The 17,473-nt window shown below is 43.1% G+C and overlaps 1 protein-coding gene across 1 annotated transcript in view; it reads left to right on the top strand.

Annotated features, from left to right (window-relative positions):
- The window catches only part of LOC118411052, a 52,647-nt gene that overhangs the window by 3,225 nt on the left and 31,949 nt on the right, over positions 1-17,473 (top strand). The window contains exons 6-14 of the mRNA XM_035813056.1: positions 666-725; positions 1,408-1,522; positions 2,001-2,135; positions 3,274-3,593; positions 4,383-4,540; positions 4,906-5,027; positions 5,553-5,731; positions 13,077-13,237; positions 14,363-14,605. Of these exons, the coding sequence (XP_035668949.1) occupies positions 666-725; positions 1,408-1,522; positions 2,001-2,135; positions 3,274-3,593; positions 4,383-4,540; positions 4,906-5,027; positions 5,553-5,731; positions 13,077-13,237; positions 14,363-14,605 (1,493 nt within the window). The remainder of the gene's footprint in view (positions 1-665; positions 726-1,407; positions 1,523-2,000; positions 2,136-3,273; positions 3,594-4,382; positions 4,541-4,905; positions 5,028-5,552; positions 5,732-13,076; positions 13,238-14,362; positions 14,606-17,473) is intronic.

The following is a 17,473-nucleotide window of genomic DNA, read 5'->3' as shown; positions in this document are numbered from 1 at the left end:
TTGTACAGCACAATCAATGCAACTACATGATATATTTTCCCTTTTATTTACTATTTTCAAATCAGGCGAAAATTCGAGCGAGCGATGTCTTATCCGTGAAATTTAGTTCCCGTGGCCTTATCATACAGCTGAAATCAATACAATTGATTTGCGTTTGGCTCCGGATGGCGTGATAATTTGATTCAGAACCCATAGATCCAGGGTTCTAAATCACTGACATGCAACGATGTCGAGCTCTAGAAATGTACTTTACACGACTCACGACTTTATTTTTTCTTTACTTTTATAACCAAGAAGCGAGAGGAAGTCGAATGTCCTAGAAAAGATTAGACGTATATATGCATATACAGATGTGTATGGTTATTCCCCATTGTTTACATGTTTATGATTGTTTCCATGTGACCTGTACTTAGCCCAGAAGGGCAAAACGTGCAATAAAGGTCTTCATTCATTCATTCATTTTTTTTTCTTTACTCCACTCTTGGTGTGAGTCCTAAGGGCACGACATCGGGGCACATCAGTGTTTTGAACCCGGGACCACTGGGGTTGGGCCAAACACCTTACCGCTTGTACCACAACATTGTTTAATGTAAGATTGCTACACGTTTGTTGAAAGTGCACCACCGTTAAATTAACTGTATCTCTCGTGCTTGTCTTTGTTCCAGGTGGTTTCTAAGGACGGTACGCCCTTGGCTACCTTTAAACATGGAAAGGTTTTCGGAGAGGTACGTATATGGACATCTAGCCATTCTGTTGGAATGTATGCACGTACATGTTCAGTATGCACGTTGGTATGAAACGCTAAGTTTGGATGAGCTGCGTTGAGCTGATGCAAGCAAACCACGCGACTCATGTGCTGTAGATTCATTTGTTTGTTTTCAGAGAGCGAAGAACCGGAAAGCCACATTAAACTACTTTTCTACCGTAACGTTCTGTGTAATTTCCGCCGTACCCCTAAAAATCTCGTCGTACCCGTTTTAAAATCTCCTCGTGCCCGGTAATTTTCGCCGTACCCTGTCCTTCTCTGCCGTCATCGCTCGGCCACAGGGCGTACTCACACGAATGTCTTATATAAATACCATGTAAGGCAATGATACACAGTCTCATACAGCCTATATACATGCACCTCTGACCAACTCTCTACTGAGTTGCGTTATACAAGTCACGCCCAATGTTGAGAAAACCTCCGCAAAGTTTGGTAACAAGCAGTCTGCGCAGAGCTCGCCACTGTTTGCAGAAGTGCACCAGGTACTGCGAGTTTTTTATTTTTTATTTTTTTGACGGGCACAGCGGAAATTATCGGGTACGGCAAGATATTCTAACGGCTACAGCGGAAATTTCCGGATACGATAGAAATGGCGTTTTATCGGGGTAACATTTGATCGTGTGCCATCCCCTCTTCCACAGCTTAGTTTGATATTCAACGTCCCGCGTACGGCCTCCATTCGCGCCGCCACGAACTGTGACCTGATCGTCCTGGAGAAAAAAGACCTGCACATCATTCTCAACCACTATCCTGACGGTACGAACAACGTTTTCTACTTTCCGCGTTAGATGTGTAAAATTTGTTTCACATCGCCCTGTTTTAGGAAAGAAATCAATCATACAATCGTATCTTAATTCATCGTATGTCAGGCAAAGACGCCGGAATCTGGCAGTCTAAAGCATAACTTTGTAGGAAAACTCAAATTTCCTGGAATATACAGAAATATCAAGAAAGAGTAAATGCATGCATACATCTCGGACATGTCAATATCACGGGTGTGTTGGGGGCCCAGAAATTCCTGGAAATCTGATTTTTCGTGCAATATAAATTTTTCATTTGTTGATATTTTGAGCCTTCTCAAAATAAAAGGTCACTCCAGAAAATAAAGTTCTTTGTAATAACAATTTTGTATATTATGTTGATATGAAAAATGTCTCTAGGAAAGGGCGCGAAATTCTCACCCAAGATGGTACACAGGTTGATTACGTCACGGTTTTCTGTGCACATGTTTCAGTCATGAAGCGACTACACGAGATGGCTGTCCAGCGCTTCGGCTCTCCCGACTCGCCGCTGTATGGGCTCACTGATGTGGGCACAGAGGGTATGTTTGGACATCTGGCCTCAGGAACTAGCGAGGACGCACAGGGAGGTATGGATTGATACATTCCGTAGACTCCGTTGCAGTCTTTGAACGGGGCTGGTTTTATGGGGGGGGGGGGTCCGCGATTTTCAACGTTGGCTGGGTTCACTTGTGCCGGGAAAGGGAGTTTGCCAAAGAAGGGAGTATGCTGTGAAATGGAATTTGCCGTGATAGCGATGTCGGGGCAAAATCCGTACTATGTTGTCCGTAAGTTACCGCGAACTCTTAGTATACGTGCCCATGGGCTTTGTTAGGTTTTCTATGCAGTACCCTCAATGTCAGATAGAATTCGAAGCTATTTATAACGAGAGAAGCACAACAAAGGGAACCCAAATCAACTTGACCAAAAGAAAGCAAAAAATCCATTGTATCTCATCAGGAGTATTTATTTGTTTTCAGTTTGTTTGTTCCTTTGTTTGTTTATTTGTTTGTTTGCCTTGGTATGTCTTCAAGCTTGTTCTACTGGCCCGGGTCCAAGTTTGTTGCCGGGCGGAGTTGTATTTGTGAGCCTCTTGAATGCAGAAATAAAAGACTTGTTAACTGTGATACATGTTTTGTCGCTTCGATTCTTGTTACAAATTTTAAGGTGTCTATTTTGAAAATCTAGATTGTTTTTTCTTACCTATCTTGTTATATTTCGCCCTCTCTCGTTCATCTTGGCGTCGTGTCATCCATAGAATTTACTAGCTGTGACCTAAATTCTTCTTTGTCGCGGGATGTTCCAGATATAATGTTTTACGTCATAGGTTATTCACATTTCTCGAATAAAGTGCAACAAATTTCAAGAGACTAAATGCTACAGACAGATTTGAATATATCTCCCATTGCAACAACTTATTCAACGCAGACATAGGCAAAATTATACAGGCAGTTTTCAATTTTTTATAAGAAAAAATCCGACACTCATGATTAGCCCCACTCGATTGAAACATAATTTCAAAACTACCCCTTATTGCTATAGTAATTAGGGTGTTAAGTTTTACCTTCATATTGCACTTTGCGCACCCGGCGAGCGAGCTCGGAATCTCCGCATAACTAGTATCCTCCACCCCTCTTTGTCGTCCATCGCTGCGGGAAGTTGCTGTAAAAGTTGTCGTCCTACAGTGTACAATTGTCTTAGAATAAAGTTCATTCATTCTTCTTCTAGCGGAAGCTGTGAGTTCTGCAGTGTCAACTCGCCGCGCCTCTGCCCTCAGACGGTTGTCCCTCCGGAAGCCATCCACGGACCCAATGACCGGTCACAGAGACTCTATCGACGAGGACCCGGCAACAAGAGGCTCCTTTTTCGCTGCTGTGAAGGAAAAGGAGGACAGCACAGGGGAAGGTGCGCGCGCCGGGAGCCGTCCTCTCGCGGAAGCGCGCCGCGCCTCTCGTGGTGCGTCCAGGAAGTCCATCAAGCTCAGTGAATCAGTGGAGATTCTCAACGCACAGCTCGCGCCGTCCGTAGAGGAGGGAGCCATTTGCGCCGTAAGTTAAATGTAACACAATTTAACTTAGCATTGAGGTTTGGGATTTTTAGATGCCACTGAAATATGTCCTAATCACTTTGTTTTTGTACTGCAATTGCAGGAAGTAAAATTGTTGAATTGAATGGCCACCCATAACATGGCTAACGTCACATTTCCAAACTGTGGCCCGGCCGGGCTGCTTGTCGAAACGAAAAATAGACATGAAGGCGTAAAGATATACACAAATAATGCCACGACTTTCTTCTTTACGCCTTGGGTATCCTGGTGTCTTTTATATTATACTTTTCGTGCCCGAACGCTGCCCGGCCGGGCCCCGGTTTGGAAATGTGACGTCGACGTATTTTAACTCAACACTAGGCATGACGCTGAGGTTTGGGATTTATGGATGCTATTGAAATCTGTTCTCACTTTGCTTCTGTAAATGCAGAAAGTAAACTTGTTGAAACGAATTCGAATTGCCACCTATTATTCAACAAATAGATGAATACGCCAGCCCGCGCTACTCTCCAAGCAGACGTGTCAGTTGGATTTTAAAAAAAGACGAAGAATAAGTTGCCAGTCTTTTGCAGTCTATCCAGCTATCCGCCGGCCAGTCAGTTCACTCCTTGGCCGATTAACTCCTACTTTTAGCTTTTAATTCCAAACTTGACCAAAGTCCCCTATTACTATTCAGCCAGGTGGGAGCCTGGTAGAGACTTAGAGACGTTAGTTTTTTTTCCGGGAGTAAATATCTGTTGACTATCAAGATATTAGGAAAGTTTGATGTGTCCTTTTTCTGTCGCCACAGTGGTTCAGACTGAAGTGCCTTGTCGTGGTTGAGTGGTTAGCATCCCACGTGCTGGACCCAACCTCCATCTTCTGTCGCGGCTGGGAAATCTTCATCATCATCACGACCTTTGCCGTCTGCATGAGCCACAGCTACCTCGCCGCCTTCTATGTCACTAGGTAAGGCTTAGGTCACAATTGTACCGGTGCCCGTCAGGGATGTATCCCGACCGAGCTCCGAAGCCACAAGTTCGTCCCGGTGGACTGAAGGATACCGGGAGGTACCCCTCGGTGTTCCACACGGGTAGGTCACGGTGGCTATTTATTACCGCGTCCCGGATTCCGACTTAAAATGAACCCGGGTCCCGGCCGTAAATATATCCCGGGAGCCGCATGGGATCAACACAAACACTTTGTCCCAACACAAAGAAAACACACATCATGAATTTTCAGTTTATCTCGCCGACCTTTGTCAGATATCTGAATCATTGCACTGACGTTCCCGCTGAACTAGCTTTGTATGTGTTTCTGTAAATTGTTCGCAGGGCGGGCGCCAATCCCGTCTGGGCCTTAGGCAGTTCGGGGTTCATCGTCTCGTACTTGCTGGACGTCCCTTTGCTGCTGGATGTGGTCATCAGGCTCAGGACTGGGATCTTCACACCGAATGGTGAGATCACTAAACATTACTATATAATGGAAGCTCATCATTTTTTTTTTATTTTCGACATTCTCGGTCTCAGCCCTTAGGCTGGCCGGATCACGTCCCGACCTTCGGCTGTCGGGCGATCCGACCCGCGTCCGGGCTGGTACCTCTCCGGAAATACGGAATACTATGTACTATGTTTAATTCTTCATTCGTTATCAAACAATATCATCAGTGGGCACTGTAATTATAATAGAGTGCGAAGTTTACATACCATCCACTGCACGAAAACGCAAGTTTCCGGGAATGTCTGGGGAACCCTGACGACCCCGTGATACTTGACATTTCCGGGCTGTGTATAGAAAGTTCCCCGGCCTGTGTGTCCGATCATTGAAATTTCCGTATGTACCTGGACAAGACCCGTACATGTCTAGTTTCACGGGTGTTCCAGGGTCCTGAAATTCCCGAAAATTTGAATGCAGTTCCAGGGTCCAAACATTCCCGGATATTTGGGTGCAGTGATCATGTATCTGATATCTTGGACCACAGGAATCCTGACAGACTGGGACTCCATCAGGACGCACTACGTCCGGAGCTGGAGTTTTGTACTGGACTTGTGCAGCATCCTGCCGATCGAGCTCTTCGCCCTGGCATCGCCACATCTTGGCACCGTCCGCCTCGGACTTGTCGCCTGTCTCAAACTGAACAGGCTGATCAAATTTCACAAGGTCAGAAGGAATACCATATATATGTACTGTGCAAATGCTGTAGCATCTTTTGCTTGACAATTTAGGCTTTGGTTCCAATTGCACGGATCCCACTGGGGATGTATACGTAGTCCCGGCCGGGGCTTCGAAGCCAGAAATTTTCCGGATTGGACTGCCGGATACCATGGGACACCCCTCGGTGTACCTGGGTGCAGGTCACGGTTACCGGGCCAATTTTGATCCCGACTTAAAATGAATCCGGGGCCCGGCCGTGCTCAATCTATCCCGATTTTTGGGGTAATTTCTGTGTAGAAAATGCATTGTTTACTTTCCAACATCAGGCATTTATCCGGGCTACCTATGGGGTCTCTTATAATTAGTTTTGTTAATTGATCACATCATTCCCTACATTTTGGGCTTTAAATCAAGAAAATCCTTCAATTCTATCAGGAGTTATAACATCTATTATCATAATACCGGTACGTTTACGACGATTTCTCTAGCCATACTGATTTGACAAATTGTCAACGCATCATTTTCTCCAGTTACATGTTGCTGTTATAGGTTACCCTTGCCACTTCTTCTGTGTAACTTTTCTGCCACTCTTGTCCTGCTAAAAGCGTAATATTGTAATTGTAACACGCCGCGGAATTACACGGCGAACGGGCGCGTGGTTGGGAGGGGGTACAAAATACCGGTAGGAAGAAACACGGCACAATTAACTGCCGCTATGTACATTTATACATCCTGATGTTCCTTCCTTTTCTGTCAGTAAATGCATAAAACATAAACCTGCATGAGCATACAAAATGTCATGAGAAAACGGACGTATACTGTCAAGAATTTTCATTTAACTTCTGTCCGTCACAACCGCTATGACGTAACACTTCACTGCTAGCGTAGATATAAAAATGGCGGGAAAATGGCTGCGTACGTTCAATTTTGCCCATTCAGTCGTAGATCCGGGCTATTATGCAACGGTTCTTCACACTTTTACATGAGTTGTAGGTCACCAACAGAAATTCAAGATTGTTGTTGAATCATGTTCGTCTTGTGCCGTGAGCATGTGTAATTATGATCTATATAAATTTGGCAATGAATGTGACAGTGTGTTCGTCCCACGACGAGCTGCCTACCCCGAAATTTAAAAAAAAGTATACTGAAAACTTTTGGCCTTGTTGTCTTCGAATGCATTGTTATCGATGCTTTGTAAATGATGTATTGGACACCTAGATGTCTGAAGTGTGCACAGCTCAGAAATAACTATTGTTGCATGTGTAGATCTCTTTAAGTTTCGGTATTTTTAATCTACCGGTATAAGTCTTACTACCGGTATTATGCCAATGCATGTTAAGTGTTTTAAGAATTATACCCCTGCAGGCATTTTACCAATTCACTCTGATATCGCAATGCATCATGGGTAATCTTAGAAGCTCTGTCTGTAGGAAAAACAAGTGATCAAAGTCAAAATATCGATCTTTTTCAAGATTGTGATGCCTTTATCTAATCATACAAAAAAAGGTAAGTTTGGGGTCAAGTGGTGGCCACTGGTTGCCATGACAACGGCCGTTTTGACCTATGAACAAGGCTTACATGTAATCTCGCCCATCATACACTATCTGTGGCCTACAGAAACAGTCAGAAACTAACAGATATCTGATAGGTAATTATGTAATTTCATCATTTTCATAACTGGACAAAGTTATGACATATGGTCACAGGAATTCATTCGTGCTTTTTGCATACATCACTTCAAAATGGTTAATTTGGGGATTTTATGGTAATTTTTAGAAAAAAATGTACATTTTTTGGCTCCTGTGCCCTGGTAATTAAACCAAATGACCTGAAATTTGGTGTCGGGATGCCTTTTACATATACAAACAGGACTTTATTAATGCCATTTGCAGACACTACGTTCTTATGGTTACATTTTTTGCGATTTTTGGCCATTTTTAGACCAAAAATGAATATTTTTTGCTCCTGTACCTTGGTATTTAAACCAAATGACCTGAAATTCGGCAACCGCGGGTAACATACTCTGTGATGCAATTACTCTGGGAAGGTAACCTCCGACGACAGGGTATTGTTGTTGGTGGCCGTGATGAGTGTTCGTGTCTGTATTCGTATTCGTATGTAGTTTGGCATGTCGTCTTCAATTAGTTGCGCGATGATGCACGTTGTTTTTTTCGCGGTAGCTGTTGTTGTAATCAATGTAATAATTTCAGAAATCACCCCCACGCCCTTCCTTATATTGGTTCAGCTCTAAGTTATCTCTGCGCGTTAGGCCTTGCCGTAATTGGATATTGCAAAGCAGATGTTGCGTAATGCAGATATGGGGTTATGTGTTCTCTAATGTAGAGAATAGCTGTCGCGGAAGAGGAATCCCTATTCAACAGACGTTAGATTCTGGCTTTTTTTATTCTGTTTTCTTTAACCAGGGTGGCTCAACTCAGTGCTTTACACACTGCTTTACAGTGAGGCCCTGTATTACACATAGTACATGACATATCAACAATACATAACATACAAACAATATACAGTCAAACCTGCCCAAGACGACCACCCGGGGGACCGGAACAAAGCGGTCGATTTGGACAGGTGGTCGCTGAGAAGAGTATCGACTCAATACATGCCCGATGCATAGTATAAATGGTTTCCGTTGTGTTTAATGGAAAATAGCAAGCAAACGCACGCAAAGAACAACACGCACGCAAAAACGTAAGTAATAATCATCAGTGAGCCTGGTGAATTTTAATACAGTAAATGAACAGAAATTGGACAAATTGGATCAGGACGTTCCTACCTGCGCCAGAGAAACTCTACTCAAGTCAAGGAGGTTAAAAAGACAGTCTACTCGATCTACTCTAGTCTAAAAAAAATATATAACGTTACTTTCTATAAATTGGATTTCTACCATACAATAAAGTACGTGCTATACATGTTACATTTCTGCGTCTACGATCGTTAGATGGACCAGTGTTATACGTATTTAGTTGGCTATACAATTTCTTTCTGGAGGACAGCAAGTCGGCAACGTTATTCATAACAAGAAGAGAACTGCTTAATATTTGTATACTAACGTAACGGACCTTTGATGTTGTCAGTTACCATATAAGCCTTTATGCGTCGCTGTGTTCTTGATCGCCGTATCTGAAATAACTACGGTGTACCTTTCGAATTCGATGCCTGCGGAGATGCCCGGTACGTCCCGATAGTGTACTTACCCACGGGTGAATGTACAGTACAGTTGGACCATTGGTTGGACAAAAGCACTCACACAGATCTTTCTTAAAAAGGATTGAGCTACACAGATCTTTCTTAAAAAGGAATGAGGCCTAGGCTATATACGTTTCAGCATTCGTTCACTTTATAATGATAAAGATTTAAAGAAAATTCTGTAACAACTAAATTCGGATTTTCTTACAACGAAATTTCCTCCCATATTACAGTAGACTGCCCCATTGACCCACCCATTGATTGCCTCCATCTCTATTCTAAAGATAGCATCGTAATGGTAGTCAAAATCCGACGCAAACTGGCCGATTTCGGCACAAAATCGTGATAGTTATCATCAAAAATCGATGAAAACTTCAAGGTTGAAATTGACGCGGTCGTTATGGGTCCCAATTTTGGCCGGTCGCGGTCGCGTTGGCCAGGTGGTCGTTGACAAAAGGTCGCTTAATGATTACGTCAATGGGGAAAAAATCGGGACCGAGAAAAAGCGGTCGAAATGGCCAGGTGGTCGCTGAGAAGAGGTGGTCGCTCGGGCAGGTTTGACTGTATACAAAGACCGTTTTCCAGAATCATACTTCAGCCCGGTCATGAGGTCAGAGGTCAGCTCTGAGTTTCATCATATGCTTGAATGTTGCAATGTTGGGAGCCGTTTTTAAAGTCATTGGAAGGTGATTCCACTGACAAACGCCCCTGTATCTAAACTTACGTCTTCCACATTCCAAGTGAACTTGAGGCAGCTGTACTGATTGCATGTTGCAATATGTCGGGCATGTCATTAATGTATAGGATGAACAACAAAGGCCCTAGTACGGAACCTTGGGGAACCCCAACAGAATTCCCATGAAATCACTTGCCACCCCATTTACAACAGTGGTTTGCTTTCTGTCATCTAGATATGACCAGTTCAGTATCTTGGAAACCATTCAGTCTTAACTTGTCAAGAAGAATAGTGTGACATACGGTGTCGAAGGCTTTCTTTAAATCAAGAAAGACGGCACCAGTAAAAAGTCCCTTCTCCATGTTGTCGAGAATAGTGTCAGTGACATGTATCAATGTTGTTGTAGTAGAATGAGCTGGTCTGAAACCTGACTGAAATTTGTTAAGTATGTTATGGCTTCCTAGCACATTGCATTGGTAAGTGACACAGGTACGTACTTTGTCCTGGCAAGCTATCAGCAATTTTAGGGTCTCGTTTTCTTTCTGATGCAACAGGAACCATAAATACGTCACAGAGTAAATTACCTATGGTCACTTGTTATGGTTTTGTTATGTCGGTTTTGTTGTTTTCTGTGGTGTGTGATATGGTTGATTATGGTTTGACCAGTTATTCCTTATACCAAATTGAGCTTGTTACCAAACCTGGCCTGTTTTTGTGTATACGCTATGGTGTTCAGCACTATAGGGTCATGTTTGCTTGGCTGTGTGTTGTCTGTGATGACCAACAGGGCTCGGTAGTTCGTCTGTGTCTCTCGCATTAGTTAAATGCTAGCCGCATAGCCGCATGTTATAAATTTTGCACAACTTTAGTGATGACGATATTTTGTAACATTAGCAAAGACGCGTAGGTGAAAGTGTACTCCTAATTCATAAAATTAAAACACTCCACATCATACTTGCCATTGTGTGTGATTACTGCACGTGTCAGCTCGAAAGCGTCGATCAATCTGAAAAAAGTCTTCATCCAGTGACGTACGCGAACCAACAAAATGGAACTATTCACGGATCTTCTGTACTTCAGAAAGACTATTGTCTATCTCAGCATATCGTTCACAGACTATGAGTATTGTTATTAGCAGCAGTAAGTTTACGTCCTCCACGAATCACACATCGTTGGCGCCCATCTCCATTCCCAATCACTTAGGCCACACAACAGTGCAAATTGCTACAGTGGGGGCACATCTGCTATTAGTAGTGGTTGTTTGTGTGTGTTAAAACTGACATACTAGAGAGGCTTCTGAATGCTAATCTCTATAGCTAAGCAGAGAAGGTTTGTCCCATTTTTAAAAGGTCAGACACGGTCAACCAAATCAATGTATCAACTTTACTTTAGTTTTATGACAGTTATGTGTGGTTTTCACACAGCTACACAAAAAGTAACCTCCATAGTAAAACATCACTTTTAAACTGATTTATTATGCACCCCAATTAGACAACGATTCATATTGCTCTCTCCAGCAACATTACACCATCCACCAGGTGCATTACCTCCAATGTGCAGAGGGAGCTTGGGAGGTAATGCGCCTTAGACATGTTCAAAATTTCAAGAGATTAAAAGTCTGCTTTTATTGGTTCAAGTACCCCCCCTAGTACATCATCTTAAATGCAATGTTTTATCCTCACCTTTTGGTCTGCACAGGTAGGGAAAATACAAAACATGTTCATATTTCCATCAGATTTACTCAATTTGACCGACCCCAACCTTCCGATCTTAGCATAGTTTTGCCTGGTTTTCTCGTGCAATTACATTTTTGAAGGTGCCAAAAGTCAACAAGACTCACGTTTCTATCAGGATGACATGAGCAAATTTTATGTGCCAGAAAAGAAAAGTACAAAAACTTGTATTCATCCTAGAATAGCCTTTTTCTTGAACTTTGTTATGGTCTTGTAAATTTTCAATATGCATCCTGCATCCACGTGTGCAGTGTGCCGGTATTAAACGGTGCCACATTTGTGGAGTTCTGGTAACCCCCATGCAGAGCCTTTTCATTATGTACGGCATACTAGCTATAGATATTCACTGTGATTTAGTAAGGTATCTACTAAATTTGAGGAAAAGTAAAAATAAAAATGTACAAAATCAAGGTAATTCCTTTTCAGGTATCCTCATATCCCCCATGTAGAGCCCCAATGAACACTTCCAATCAATTATAACATTTTTCACAGTTATGCGTGATTTACAAGATGACAGGAGCAAAATTACTTGTCAGAGAATTTGATTCTGTGCTGTTCTTTGCTTGAAACATGACCGAGTATCCCCATAGCAACAGCCTTAGCAACAGTTTTGCTAATGATTCTGAAGGAAACAACGTATAAAAACATATTTCTGCATCTGTTAAATGTTAAACATGTCAACACTATTCTGTACACTTCTACTCAGAGGTAATCAGAGCAAAATACTACAGAAAAATTAGTTCTGTGTATCAGTTTTGTTGTGGAGTACGATCTGAAACCTCCATAGCAACGGCCTTAGCAACGGCCTTAGCAACGATATTGTCACTTACAAGCTGGCAGATGTGTCATCCTTCACACATTTATATCTCCGGAATGCATGGACGGATTTATACCATTCAAAGTTTGATATGCAGCGAATGGTATGCACAGTAAGTCTAAATCATCAGGCAAGGCCCCATAGGTAATGTGAAGAAATGCACGATTTTGGAAAGTAGACTATATATTTTTTATGAGAAAATCTGCAAAAAAATCTGATTTTAGGACTCATAATTTTCTATCAAAGCTAAATATTAAAAAGGGAAGAATATTTCGGTGGTTGTAGTGACTGGTTCTACCAACCTATGAATTTTTATTTAAAAATATTGATGTTTGATATTTCTACGCGTTCCTTTCAGCATAGTGTCAATCTTAGAGATCCGTTTGGATGACGTCACTTGGTCACGTGATTACAACAAGAAAGCTGTACATAAAAGCTTGTTATCATGGATTAAAATAAACTTTGGTTATTTCAGATTAAAAAAATGCATGGTAGCTCTGGTCCCTCTCAGTGGTACAAATATCGTCAATTTCGGGTCCTGGCCCATGGACTACTATGCCTTAGCTATGATCGAACTGCCTGACTCAAACAAATACCCGATATTTATGATTATCTTCTGACTTACTTGCTCACTTAAACGTCTCATATCATAATTGGATTCATAGACGTTGGTTGACTATCATAACGTTTCAGGCAACCATTCGTTATCTTTCGTCAGTGACCCTGACACGGTGACACTGCGTCACCAACAAAAGATAGCGGGTGTCATCTGAAACGTCTGAAGGTTTCCAAAATCATATCCACGTTGCTTGAGCAATTGCTGTTTTGGCGTATCTCACTACCTGGATTTCTAACCTACATCGACGATTGGTTAATAGTTTCATCGCAAACTTTCACGCCAAACATTCAATGCCAAATCTTCAGCTCACGACGTTCTTCAGCAAGATGGAAGAGTCGCTGACCAAGGACATCTTTGTGACGCGGTCCCTGAAGCTGTTCACGTACATTATCCTGATCATCCACTGGTGCTCCTGTCTGCTGTACGCTCAATCCTGCCCGGGCTTCGGCACAGACCCACAGGAATGGTCAGTACTAGGGGCGGGACCACTCGGCCCCTAACCAATCAGGACAACTCGGCACCTAGTTTTGGAATGTCGACAAGAAACTTGCCCCGCACTCAATATGTTTATTTTAGAAGATGAATGGTAGTGTTATGGATGTCATGATTCAAACTTCATTTTTTTTCTTTATTTTTTTTCTTTTCGTATTATAGCGCCGATACACGTGGAGAGCGCTAGCGGGGCCAGTCGCCATGGCGGCCCGCCGAGTCCATCCGAATCGACTCGCTCTAGTCACACAACGTGACAAATAATGTACTGAGTACATGTGTACCACAAATATTGTACTGAGTACATGTGTACCACAAATAATGTACTGAGTAAATGTGGTGCCGACATGTCCTAAGCTAGGGGACGAGTTGTCCTGGGCACGGTACCGAGTCATCCTGATTAAGTGGGGACGAGTTAACGTTGTCCCAGGTGCCGCGTTGTCCTGATAACTGGATCGGATCTGATACCTCTATCTATACCTGTTGTTAGAGGTATACCTCTATCTATACATAACTCCCAACCTGTATGTTATGCCTCGGTCACATCTCTAAACTGGGGTCCGATCGGTTCAAAAGATACCAAAATGCACAAAAACGTAATTTTGAATGAAAGTTGTGTTTATTTTTAGGTGTAACATTTCATTTTTATTTTTCGCTTCCAAAAACGAGCTCTGGTTTGGACCCAAGCATTACTCCAACAAGATCTCTTCAGTGTCACTGACGAAAGATCACGGATGTTATTTGAAACATCTGATCATTTCCAAAACCATATCCTTGTATAATTGTGTAATCAAAACATAACGTTAAATGTTTTCCTGGTGTGTTCTTTTTCTTTCTTCTCTCTAGCAGAAGGGGTTTACGGAAAAGGTTGGGTTGTGCACCAGACCTGGCTACCTGCATGGGCTGGCTATAACGTCAGGCTACTAAGATAGTCCCTTTTTTCCCTTGCACACACTACGTTGGGGCAAGCCTAATGGTATAGTATTGTATGCAAGTAGCTTGATACAAGGCTAGATGGAAAACATTCTGGATTTTTTTGCAAAAATGTACATGTTGCCTTTCTAGTTGCTATTTGGGTTAGCCAGTTTGTGTGTCCCTGTAGGTGTGTGGAGGGAGGTTGGGTGGACCATTTGGGCCTCGCAGGCAAGGAGATATCGATGCACCATTACTTCGTCAGCCTCTACTTCACCGCAGCGACGATGACCAGCACGGGTTACGGCGACATCGTGCCGTCCACCACCACCGGCCGGGTCCTGGCCATGGCGGTGATGATTGTCGGGCTGCTGCTGTGTGGCTACTGCGTCAGTGACATCGCGGCCACACTATCCAACATGGATGCTGCCAGGTAACGCATAGTAGAAATGATCCGCAGGGGACCCGCTATGCAAATTGGTGGTAGTGCCGGGTCTAAAACTTCAATATTTTTTTCCTGGTCAAATGGGTAGAAATCCTCGCAGTTTCAAGGCAGATGTGACAGGAGAGTGTTTTTACTTGATTAATAGGGTCAAAAAGCTGAGTTTTCGTGGTTATCAGGGAATTTGAAGACGGGACTTTTTTGTCCTAGCACAGGGGTCTTCTCCACTGGGTAGTGGTGCGGTCGGGAGGTCAAAGGTTGTTTTAGCCATTCCCAGATGTTCCACCGTTAGATTATTACCTGCATGTATGCAGGTATGGTTTTCAGGGGCGTGGGAATTTTTGGAAGCTGGGGCTTTACGGCGCTGTATCTCAAGAACGGATGGTGCGACCACAACGATTTTTGGTATGTGGGTTGGGGGTGGTGGCCTGACACTCAGGTTTGATTTTGGGCCTCCTGGTGCTTGAACTTGACATTAAAGGTGGCATTTTTGTGCACTTTTGGCGCTGTGTATCCGGAACAATACGCGCCATTGCAATGATTTTTGGTGCATGGGTGGGGGGTTGTTGCCTGTTGCCTAGGATTGACTTTGGGCCTTGTCGCGTTTGAACTTGAGGCGGCAGGTTGAATTTTGTGTCCGGGAGGGGTATTTCCGGAGTTATATCTTCTGAACGGATGGCGCGGGCGCGATGATATTTGGCACATGTGTTGGCGGTGGCTGAATAATTCTCAATTTTGATTTTGGCGCCCTTGGTACTTGAACTTGACATTCCAGGTTACCTTTTGTGCGGGCACGGCGTGTGCGCTTTATTTCCGGAACGCAAGGTGCCATTGTGTTGCTATTTGGTACGTGGATTGTTGCTGGTGTCCTCGTGGTCAGGTTTGATTTTTGGCCTCCTAGTGCTTGAACTTGATACTGTAGGTTGACCCTGTTTTCGTGTGGTTGGGGCACCCCCCCCCCCAATATCTGCTTGGTTGTGAAAACAGGTGACGGTTGGGTAGAAACATCATCTGTTGTGCTGCAGTGGCCAGTGTGTCACCTTCAATGTATCAGGTTACTTTGTATCAACAGTGTCTGACCTGCCAGGTGACATACTTAGTCTAGTATCTGCTGCTGTATTTCTTAGGTACAGTTTGAGTTTGCTTCTTAGTCCAAGTTTGTGGTGTTTTGAGAGCTGTGTAGTACTGAGATTAAAGTTCTGGTACAAGTTCCTTTACCCTGTTTGGCAATCAGCAGAAGATACAACTTTCTAAAGTGGAGGAGAAATGTATAGAGCTTGAGTGTAAGACAAAGGTATATGTATGATTTTTCCTGTGTTTCTTGTTGTTTCTTTGGGGATGCCATTTCCGTATTGTATGCAGGTAATTTGTAGTTTGGGGCTAGTCATATTCGCTTGATTTTTGGGCCTACTTAATCTATAGTACGGGCAGGGTTAAGTGGTAGAGGCTTTGTTATGTTTTAAATTTGGTATCGTTTGTTGCATTTTGTCACTGCAAAAATATGATGAAATTGTTTCCCCCTCTAAGCAACTGCTCATTGATTTTGGGGGATGTTTGCTGGGTGTTCACTCTGCTGACTGCAACAGCTTTCTGAACTTTTTAAAGTTGCCAGCAGCTTGCCATCTATGAATGGGATTGACAAGGACATTTTGAATATCAAATTCTGCTGTAAAATTTGGCTTAGGTATTTCAAGAGATTTAGGTTTTAGTTGGACGGATTGAATAACACCCCGTTCATACTAGGATTCGCGTATCCGGATATATCCTGATTCGTGGTGAATCCGGATTCGCGAACCCTGGTATGAACGGTCCGAATCCGGATCTTTATGGGATATATCCGGATACGCCGAATCCACATCTGGAGGTGGATTTATCCGGATTCGCTGCGGGGTGAACCCTGGTATGAACGCAATAGGATTCACGTATCCGGATTCGCTGTCGGATCTGACGTCAAACTTAACTCTTAAGTAGCGTTTGCTTTTGTGTAGCATGGTAAGGATGAGGCAACGGGCTGCGTCGCAGGTGGCAGGGTACGAACACCTGTTCTAAACAACATTCTAGAACGGTCAGTTGAAGAATAAAGATCATTTTAAAGTTTCGAGTAGGTCGTGAAGACGTGTAACGTTACTTGTAGCCGTGCAAACACTCCGTCATTTTGGTTGCATTCCCTTCTTCCAAGTGCACGACGCAGCCCGTTGCCTCACCCTTACCATCATACACCAATGCAAACGATACTTAAGAGTTACGTTTGACGTCACCAAACAGTATCAGATGATGTAATTAGGAACTATCCGGATCTGATTTTGGACACGAATAATCATATCCGGATTCGTCTAACCCTGGTATGAACGCAAATGGATATATCCGGATTCACGCCGTACCCGGATATATCCGGATACGCGAATCCTAGTATGAACGGGGCCTAAAATATCATGCCACCCTAATGCTGCTGGATGGGGGCTACCACTATTCATATTGTCTATGGAACTACTGTAAAAATATCATTTGTCAAATTATGCAAATAACCTTCCAGTGTCAAGTGATATAACACTCCAGAAATAAATCTTTAATGAATATCATTGGTACAATAGGCCAGTACATTGAAATAGGAAGATATCAGTACTGAATATATCATATGTGACAGAATAACTACATGGGCCATCTGAGACCATGAAAGGTAGGAAAAGTCGTCTCAATAACTTTAAGGTACTGTGGTTGGTTACATGCTTAAGAAATCCAAAATAAGTAATGTTCATCCATGCCCAAACTTACACATTCCGAAAATAGAAGTTCAGATTTTTGCATGGTGCACAACCAACACGGTAAAAATCTCACTTTTCCAACCACGCAACCAGGGAC

Source organism: Branchiostoma floridae, chromosome 3, assembly GCF_000003815.2.
Source record: "Branchiostoma floridae strain S238N-H82 chromosome 3, Bfl_VNyyK, whole genome shotgun sequence".
In the NCBI taxonomy this organism is placed as follows: Eukaryota; Metazoa; Chordata; class Leptocardii; order Amphioxiformes; family Branchiostomatidae; genus Branchiostoma; species Branchiostoma floridae.
The sequence above is the reverse complement of the archived record's forward strand: the minus strand, read 5'-3'. Positions and strand labels throughout refer to the sequence as shown.